At 33.4% G+C, this 10,434-nt stretch overlaps 1 protein-coding gene across 3 annotated transcripts in view; it reads left to right on the forward strand.

Annotated features, from left to right (window-relative positions):
- The window catches only part of MANEA (mannosidase endo-alpha), a 17,858-nt gene extending 11,706 nt beyond the window's left edge, over positions 1–6,152 (forward strand). For all 3 annotated transcript variants that reach the window (XM_021545278.3, XM_085574867.1, XM_085574868.1), the window contains exon 5: positions 1,111–6,152. In XM_021545278.3, the coding sequence (XP_021400953.1) occupies positions 1,111–1,747 (637 nt within the window). In that variant the 3' untranslated portion in view covers positions 1,748–6,152. The remainder of the gene's footprint in view (positions 1–1,110) is intronic.
- Positions 6,153–10,434: the final 4,282 nt, after the last annotated feature.

A 10,434-nucleotide genomic window follows, 5' to 3' on the forward strand; every position in this document is an offset into this window, starting at 1 on the left:
TAAATCCTCAAGTGTGAATTTTACATAGATTCTCAAATTTAAATTGCTTTCTACAGTCTTTTAATGTCACAAGTCATACATTAGATACTTCAGATTAGCAACATGATTTATAGTTAAATAAAATGTACATTTTGATAATGATAAACTAGCAGATAGAGCTTTATTGTGTTGACCTCTAATGATTTTAATTTATCTTGACAATTTCCATACATTTGTTAGGTGTTTTGCTTATCAGTGCTGCTTAGACTGTCTTTATTTCATGCTGAATTAGAGAGTTGCCCTTCAGAGGAAGCTGATAACTGTAGCACAGTTTGACACTAAGTTACTGTCACAGTTTAACACCAGCCAGCAACTGGATATCACCAAGTGCCCCTTGCTTCCCCTGACATCCCTCAGCACTGGAGAAGTCAATCAGAAAGAAAATATAGACTTTGTGGATTGAGATAAGAGCAATTTAATGATTGAAACAAAATAGTATTATAATGGAAATGAATAGAATGGTAATGGAAAGAAGAAGGAGAGAGAGTAACAAAATCTGAGACAAATTGCTCACCACCTTCTGAACAGTACCCAGCTCAGCCCAGGACAATGTTCCGTCCCCTTCCAGGCAGCTCCCTCAGTTTATATATGGGCATGACATTCTGAAGTGTGGCATATCTCTTTGGCCAGCTTAGGTCAGCTGTCCTGGCCTTCCTTCCTCCCAGCTTTTTGTGCAGTTCCTCACTGGCAGAGCAGGAGACACTGAGAAGTCCTTGACTTAGGATAAGCACTACTTAACAGCAGACAAAGCATCAGTTTTATTCTCATGCTAAATCAAAAAAAAAAACCAAAAAGACACAGCACTGGAGCAGCTACTAAGAATATTAACTCTATTCCTTGCCAAACCCAGGACAGTTGCTAATTTGTAGTATTTTAAAGGTTTTTTGAAGAGTCATTGTTTGATACTTCAGCAAGCTCTGGACTGAAGTTTTGTGGACATGATGTTTTGTGTTTCAAAGTCCATGTCCTGTCTTTTTAAATTCATTTTTTGGAAGAGTCTTCAGCTCAGGTTGTACAACAGTATTTTCCAAATGATAAATTTTATCTTAACGATACTTGTTTGCTTTGTAGATACGGAAGCCATCCAGCCTTTTATAGGCACAAGACCAGCACAGGCAGACTTCTTCCCATGTTTTATGTTTATGACTCTTACGTAACAATTCCTGAAATATGGGCAAATCTGTTAACTATGTCTGGATCCCAGAGTATTCGAAATACTCCCTATGATGCATTATTCATTGCACTTCTTGTAGAAGAAAGACATAAGCATGACATTCACAGAAGTGGTTTCGATGGAATGTATACGTACTTTGCCACCAATGGCTTCTCCTATGGCTCATCTCATCATAATTGGGCAAGTTTAAAAGCCTTTTGTGATAGTAACAACTTAATGTTTATTCCAAGTGTGGGGCCAGGTTATATTGATACCAGCATCCGACCATGGAACAACCACAACACGCGGAACCGTGTCAATGGGAAGTACTATGAGACTGCCTTCAGTGCAGCCCTTCTGGTGCGACCAGAAATTATTTCCATTACATCTTTTAATGAATGGCACGAGGGAACTCAGATTGAAAAAGCTGTCCCAAAACGGACTGGACAGGTGGTTTACCTTGATTATAAACCCCATAAACCAAATGTTTACCTTGAGCTTACCCAGAAGTGGTCTGAGAAGTACAGAAAAGAACAAGAACAGTGGCTTATGTGAGCTGTCCCAGCTGCAGGTGTTTCCTAATGCATTGATTGTATTGAGAAAGAAATTGAGAGCTGAAGAATCTGTTACTAAATATCTTTCTTGTATCTTTTGAATGTATATGCACTACTACTGAATTTTAATTTTGAAAAGTAAAAAAATTATGAGATTATTGGTAATTCTGTTGTACTGGATATTTTAGTTCAAAAATATTCAGGGAAAGCTCTTTGTTGTTAATTTGTTTTTGTTTGTTTTTTTATTTAACTTTGTAACTTGCATGCTGAATTTTCAGAACATCTGCATGGGATAACGCGACATGACCAAAGTATAACAAAAAAACTGGCACAGTTTCTTCCTTCTTTTATTCCTGTAATTGTGTTTCTAATCAAACTGATGTTGTAATCTAAATCCTTATAGCTTCTTGCAGGATGCATGTCTATAGTGTGTGGAAAAATCTACATTTATGCTTTATGATGCTTTGCATATGGAGTTCTTGACATATGGCTAGCTTGTGGTAAAAGCACTGAAGAGTTATGTGTGATGCAGCACCACTGGGTTTTGTTTGAAAAAAAAAATAGTATTTGAAAGAATGTTTCAAAGAACTGCTGAAAGATTTCTACTTTGCTTATATTTTTTTCTTTTTGGTACATGGTGTCGACTTTTGCAGATTACTGGATACTGACTGGGACCGTTTTCTTTCTCTTACTCTGAATTTAAAAAAAAAAGTTTGGATTACGGTGGAAAACATTTTTTGAGGGGAAAAAAAACCCTAAAGATGCAAAAAATTTATTAAAATTTCCATTGTTGCTTATTTTCTGCTAATTGACTGCATACACAGTGTGCTTTTTTAAATGTCTACTTTCTAAACTCAGTATCTTACTCGTCCTACAATAACTTAATTGTAGGAAATACTTTTTTTGATTCTGAATTAGGAGCAACCTAGTTTGGTAGCAATGAGAGCAAGTACCCATTTGTTTAATTTGAAATCTGAGATTTCTCTTTTTCACCTAGTCCATTTAGTTGTTCCAGGATTCACAATTGTAAATACTAAAATCTTGCTGTTACTCAGATAAGCTGAATAACAATGCTACCTGTAAGACTATGGTATGGCTGGAAATGAGTATTTTCAGTCCTAAGAATCTCATCTGTTAAATGTTGTGATTATTAACTGGTGTTTTTTATGAGGTTTGAAAGGTTCAATCACACAGACATACCTCCTCAGCCATACATTTTTTTGGGATTTTCATAGAGTTTCATAACAAAGCCGTAAACTTTGGAATAGTAGAAATTGCAGTGTTTTGTTAATTCGCGTCAAACATTTAATCCTAGCCAAGTGGATTCTTTCTTAGTTGTTTATTTTTTTTAATTGGCATATAAGGTTTTGATCCTGTGTTTTAGTTCATATGCTCAGACTGTTGTGACCACTAGTAACAGCTAGAATTCTACTGATGTCAGCAGAATTCATGAAAATTACACTCTTTACTGAGATCTCACTGTAATCTGTTAAGTGGTAAGGTGAATATGAGGATTTCTGTTAAAACAGAAACCAAACTAATATTTTTTTTTTTCCAGAAATCTTTTTCATTCCAAATAAATGTTAACCAGTTACCACTATAAATTTCTAGAGTCTTTTTGTTATGAAAAAGATTTGTTTATTTATCTCTTACTTTTTTATGGTTCATTTTTTTGTTGTTTCTTTGTGCTTGCTGAAGTGATGAGGTGTCATCCAATGCCCTCAGCTGCTTGAAAAAATTCAGAAATTGAATGGCAGATATATAACCTGGCATGTTGAAGTGTGCCTCTAGACTTACTGGAGTCTTACAATCTCTCTTTTCATATTTTTTTGTACTTTCCTATTGCATTTCTGCAAGGTCTGAAATGCTTCTGAAAGAAATGTTTACTGATACTTATTTGTTTTTGCCATACTCAGGTGGGTAAACTGACATAGACATAGGCATGACCACAGTCAAAAAATAGTTTCTGAGACATAAAAAGCACTTGTTAGTCTTCTACCACTTTCAAGTTAACTACTCCCCTTTTTATTTTACTTATTTTTGTTATTACTTATTTTACTGTAAACCCCTTAAATAGCTATATATAGCTCATTTTTATAATTTTTTGTATGTTTATGCTTTTACAGCCCAGAGTCCTTATATTTATTTTAAATGTAAGGGAAAAATTAAATGTTTGCATATATTATTAAAAAATCTTCTGAAATCAAACCTTTTGAAAGGACAAGTATCTTTGTTTTCCTTTTGCTTAAACTTTTGTCATCCACTGGTCTTTTCTCACTGTAGTTATCTGAGCACTTTACTTGTCTTGACAACTTTGCACTCATCTTTCAGCCCTTCCTTTCTCCTAGTGGCAGTTTTTCTTTGTGAATGTGAAAGCCACTCCTTTGTTGCTATGTATAGAAACATTTTAAATCTGTTGTATGGTATTGTACAACTCAGGTGATCTGTCGTGTTTAAAATGCAGTTTATGGTAACAGTGTAATGGATCTCCATTACACTGAAAGAATTCCAGAATTGCTGTAAAGGTATCATTTAACCATTGCCATGAAGTAGTTTGGGCCATGGCACACTGAAGTGTGATGGGACCTTCAGACGAATTTACAGAATTTCTGTAGAAAAGAATGAAAATTAAGTGCCTAGAAATTCATTGCCCCTGAACACAGTGTATTTTTATGTGCTTGATGTGATTTAAAACATAATATGCAACCTCACATAATATTTCAGAGTTGAGAATTTAATTTGATGATCCTAAAGAAAGTTTATGGAATAGCAGCTACTAGAGCTACCCCAGCTGCCTGACTAATGCTTTCTCTGTACTTAAAGCAAATCAATGTGCTGCTTCTTGTCATAGGGAGTGGAGAGTTTTGCTTATGGACTGTTGCTGCAGTCATGATACTTATTTGAAATTTGAGTAAAAATAGGTCTGTGGGAAAGGATTTGTACAAATGCCAAGGAATAAGATGATTACAAGGGCACAGTTAAAAGAGGCAAGGGAGGAGAAAAATTAGTGTATTTAAGAAGGTGGTTACTCCAAGCTTTAATATTACACTAGGGGGAAAAGGGGACTCCAGTATGCAACCAAAATTGAGAGGCAGGGAAGAACATTTGTAATGATGTTATGATTTGAAATAGATTTAAGGAATATATGGATCCTATTTCACTTTGGTGTCCCACTAGCGTTACTTCTTGGCCAGCTGGAAAAAAATACTGTAATGACTGTTTTTAATATTTTTACGCTGGTGAAATGTATTTGATTCGTTATTTCCTAGTACTTGAAGTGATATGGGAAGTTCTAAAAGAGATTGTGCCATGTTACACCTCTGCAAATACAGAAATACCTGAAGTAATCAATCACATACTACTGACTGAGTATCACTAGGGGGTAAATGGTTTCTAGTCAACGGAGCAAGTCCTTGTGGTAAAAAGAGAACATATTTTTAAAAGAAAATCTATATGTTCATTTCTGCTTCTGTGAATTATGATCAAGTAAATTGTTTTAGTTCTGTGAGCTGTCTCAGAACTGAAGCATAGTGCATCAACTCTGAAATAAGAATGTGTATTAAATCTTGTATAGTAGTGCATGTCTGTCAGATCTGTAATATTGTACTGAATTTTGTGGGCAAACATGTGCTGAAGCTGTTACTGTTTTAGTGGCAAGCTGTAGATTATGGTGAATATAGTTTCTACACTGATGTTCATCATCTTTGTCTAGTGCATTTCTTTTGAGGTGCCAATGATTTGTCTCTTAAGAGGTTGTTGAATCAGAAGGTCCTTCAGTGAAAGCATTTTTGTTATGAAATTTGATATGTGTATTCTCTCCATAGTTTGAATTAACACATTTCACACATGGTTCTTAGATTCAGTTGAAAACATCTCTCAGGAGTGTTTTTAGCTCTATGTTGCCAGTAAATGTATCTCTGGGCACATGGATAAGGACTTACTGTGATTTAGGGCTCTGTTTATTCCGAATCTCATGAACACAAAAATAAAAAATAAAGAATTTATAAACAAATTATTTGCCACTGAATATAAGGTGAAAATTTCTCTCCCAGTCCTACAAGTACTTGTCTTCATCTTTCTACTTCATTAAGATTGTGTCAATGTTTTGTTTCTTATCTTTTACTTCTGACCAGCATGTTAAATGTTCTTTAAATTTCTAAAGTGACTGTATTTCTAAGATTTCATAGTTGGAGTATTCAGTAAAGAGAATCTACAAGGTTAGCGGCATGGCAGAAAAGCCTGATGTGAATTTCATATTGTATAGGTGAATTTGTTGTGAATCGATAGTGTGTCTTTATATGAGTTGAACACAAATAAAAAATACCCTTCTTTTAATACCCTACATGGCTGTGACAGAGATGAATCTGCTTACATAAAAATAAAAAATGTTTATGTGTCTATTTTGACATGTGCATATACCTGAAGTCATTATTTTTAAAGTGATAGGTCATTGTAATAAAATTACAGACTCTATTCTGCTACTTTTAAGTAAGCAATGGTTTTAATCCCCTTTGATATTTACAGAAAACCTTTTTGCTTATGAATATTTTCATGAATAATAAATATATGCCCAAAAATAGTGATTTTTAAAAGAATGTGTGATAGTGGGGTCTTTTCATAATATGAGTTTTGAAAGTTAATTTTTATTTTCCTATTACTGTGTGTGTGTAGAATTTATTAGACTGAAAACAACAGGCTCATCGCAATTTTTTTTTTTTTAATAGACAATACTCCTGATGTTTTTAGGCCTAATTTTATTACATCTTGTTAGGCTGCTGAGTTTACTACTGCATGATGTTACAAGTGTCTTCAGTCTTGAAGTACAAGTGTATGTTGACAAAGTAAAACTGAAGTTTGCGGTTCATACTGAAGTTTAGGAGGGATGGGCACACAAATAATTAGCCTTGCAGGAGAATGGTTCACAACTGATTACTACAGAAGGGTGAACGAAGTATTTGTTGCATTCCAGTAGCATATTATGCTCTTCAGATATAAAAAGTTTGGAAGGTAAGCATTGCCATCTTATTTTTCATGGCTGTGTGAAATCACATCCTTGGTGTTTGAAAAATGTTTTTTGTCATTCTAACAAACTGCACTGGTATGAGAAAAATTAAAGCTAATTCAAACGCATAGTAGTGTGTATTTCTGTACATACAGTTATCATACAGCATGATGATTTTATGGAGAGATGAGAATTCTATTTTGTATATTCCATTCTTGCTTCTATTCAGAGCTGGCTTAGCACATTCAAACGTGTGGAAATTTTTTTAAATTAATGTAGGTCTTAGAATATGTGTATGCAAATATGTGCACACACAATATTTTCCTCATCACGTCTTTGTGAAAAATGCTACTGTCCTTACATGGATAAAAAAGTCTGGAGCAGTTTCAGTCAGTTCCCAGGTCTTACCAATGTTCATGGAGTGATTCAGAGTGTCTCACTTCTTGATTCTAGCAGTTAAGTAGTGTTCTTAACTAGAAATAATCAGAGTATTCACATTCATTTTTATGGTCTTTTATGTAAAAATATGGGTAAAAATCTACTGAACTTTTCTAAAGTAGAGAATTTTAGGAATGGTTAAATTTTTTTTGAACATAGATTATAATATAGCAAAAATATACACTAGCTTACTAAAATCCATGTTGGAGAAAAAGATATGTTTTATTAGATAATGTCAATGCCTGCTATTGCATTAAGAGCTGATATACTGTTTTTAGAAGACAATTTTGTTTTGAAATTTGGTCTCTGCTTAGAGTATTTAAGATAATTTTATTTACAATAGCTGTTTTTTAAAACCTTGATGAGGTGTATTGCTAGCTCTCCATAGAACCAACACAATGACAGGTAGTTTCTTGTTTTTTGAGATAGGGGGGTGAGATTTTTTTGGGTTTTTTTTAGTCCATGGAAATGAGCACTATGTATCTGACAGCAGGATCCTGTCTTCAGTGTTGGTTTTATAACTTGAAGTCATTGCTATAGAAACACAGCAGGATCTCTCAAGACTAATTTCTCAAACTGCAATGTGATTCAACAAACAAACTACCAGCAGTAATTTCAGTTGATTTTTAGAACAGTAGTGAAAATTAGGATGTTAGTTTGTTGTGATTTTAACAGAAGTTTCTTGGAAAATTCTAATATACTATGGTAGAAAATACTTTTATCATAGAGTTGAGATTGCTTGCTCATTAAGATCAGATAGCCAGTTAAAGTTTGAGAAGTATGATTTCAAATATGGTGTATGTTTTTCAATAAGACAGTATTTCATAATACTATTGCCACTATTCAAAATACTTTAATAACAATGAATAATTCTTTTTAAAGGGTATTCTTCTTTAGTTCTAGAAGAAGTTTAGTTCTTCTTTAGTTCTAAAGAGCTAAAGAGGGCTTCCAAAGGCATTGACCTCAGGAAGCAATGTTAATAAATGAGAAATAATTCTAAGATTTTTCAGGGGAGAAAGAAGTAGCCAGCCATTTGCTTTGTGAAAAGCTTTGCAATCCTTATTTTGTCTCATATAAATGATTCTTGGTGAATCTTGAAATTTTATTCCAGGTGAGAGAAGAACTTACTTCCAAAAATAAAATACATTCTGAAAACACAAGTGGTAAATTGTATTAATTGTACTCACAGCATACCAAAAGTACATGTACTTTGCTATTTAGGTCCAGCCTTTGGCTGACCAGCTTCCTGATCTACTAATTCACTTGGAATTTTTTGCATATATTTTTACTTTTCTTTTTTTATGAAAACACTGGAGAACAAGTACAAAGCAAAATTTTAAAACTTCATTGCAGTAACATGACATTGAAAAAGATAAGCTGTATAGAAGGGAGGAATGTGGTTAAGAGATGTAAAAATTATAAACTGTCTGGAGACTTCATGCAGGCAATATCACCATATTCAGATTACTATATCAGTGAAAAGATTTTTAAGAGACTTGGAAGAAGTTCATGTACTTAAGCAACAGAATAAAGAAAGGTGTTAGAAATAAAAAAGACGCTTTTAAATGAAGATTCTGTCCAAGGGATCAAACAAAAGAGGTAAGTTGGTAAGTTCTGGCATTCATTCTAAAGCTAAAAAAAAAAATTAAAAAAAAAAAAAAATCCCATACTAAACTTAAAGGAACAACTTCCTAGACCTAAAAAAACAAAACAAAACAAAACAAAACAAAAAAAAAAAAAAAAAAAACCCTCAATAATTAAGCTTCCCCCATCCATCCACCAGAAATAAATACAGAAAACCATGGAAGGCAAGACAAAATAACAATATTAAGGAAAAAAATACCCCAAAAAAATTTAAGAACTAAATACTAGAGTCTTCTTTAATGCATGTTTCTAAAACATCACAAGCAGATAGAAAGCTGATAGTGTGCTAGTAGTGCTGGTAGATAGCAGGGCAGCAAAAGAATCTTTCACACATCCTTTAGATCTTGGATAACTCTGTAATAGAGAAGTTTAAAGTGTCTTGTATCCATGTTTATTACAGAAGAGGTTAGAGATTTTCATGCTGGATCCAGTATCCATTGGTAATTAATCAAGAAATATCCTATGTTGAAGTGTCATACAAGTGGTTTTGTGACTGGATCAATAAAACAAACAGCAATAAATCACCCTGTCTCAATAGTACTCATGCAGAGGTTTTCAAGGAACTGAAGTATGAAATTCTTAAAAATGTGTATACTTTGTTGTTTAAGTTAACAGTAGGCACATGAAGTGGTGCCAATTTTAAAAAGACTTCTAGGAGGGATGCTTGGAACTCTAAACAAGTCTGAAATCCATCCTTGGTTTAAAAAAAAATTGTAAAAATAGACATACAAGATATGGCAATATCTATCAGTTTTCCAAAGCAAAGTCATGCACCAAAAATCCATTACATTTTTGAAATTTTAATTAGAAATGTGGTCAAAGGCGATAAAGCTTTCAGCAAAATACTTGGCCTTCAAAGGATTCTACATTTTTATGCCAGTAGAGGAAAGAATTTTTCAGTATATCACTTGCCATTAAAAGTTAAGAAACAGATAATTGAAATATTAAATTTTCATGGACACAGGCAGATACTTGTTTGGTCCCAAAGACATCTGTTGTGGCATTTGTGCTGTTCAGAAAGTCCTTTAGAAATATATGCACTGGCGCTCAACAATTTCTAAAGATAATCAAAATTAAAAACCTAATTATGTAATAGTAACAAATTGGGTGATGAAAGAGTTGGAAAAACATAGTATGATGTGCATGTATAGTATCAGGACATATTACACATACACAAAGCTGTACTCTGTTGTAGTGGTCTATTGCTTCAAATTGATTTGGCTGTCCATTTTGTTGGTACTGTAAAAAAATTAAGCTCAAAGATAGTAAACAACAAATATATTATTAGGAAGGACAATTAAAAATATCACTATACCATTGTATAAATCTGTGTCATATTTGTGTCTGGAATATTGGTTATCTACTAAAATAAACCAAACAAACAAACACACAAACAAAAAACCTAAAAATATACCTGGAAAGATTACAGAGATAAGAATAAGAGAGATTTGAACCAAGGAAAGTGTACATTAAAGATACTCATCTTCAAGAAAAATTGTTCCTCAGAATGTGCCAGTGGATCATTGAAGCCATAAAGAAAATTAATAGAGAACAGTAACATTTTCTGTTCTTTATGCCAAAGAAAGGTCATCTAATTAAATTTT

This window comes from Lonchura striata, chromosome 3 (genome assembly GCF_050655825.1).
Source record: "Lonchura striata isolate lonStrDom1 chromosome 3, ASM5065582v1, whole genome shotgun sequence".
Taxonomy (NCBI): Eukaryota; Metazoa; Chordata; class Aves; order Passeriformes; family Estrildidae; genus Lonchura; species Lonchura striata.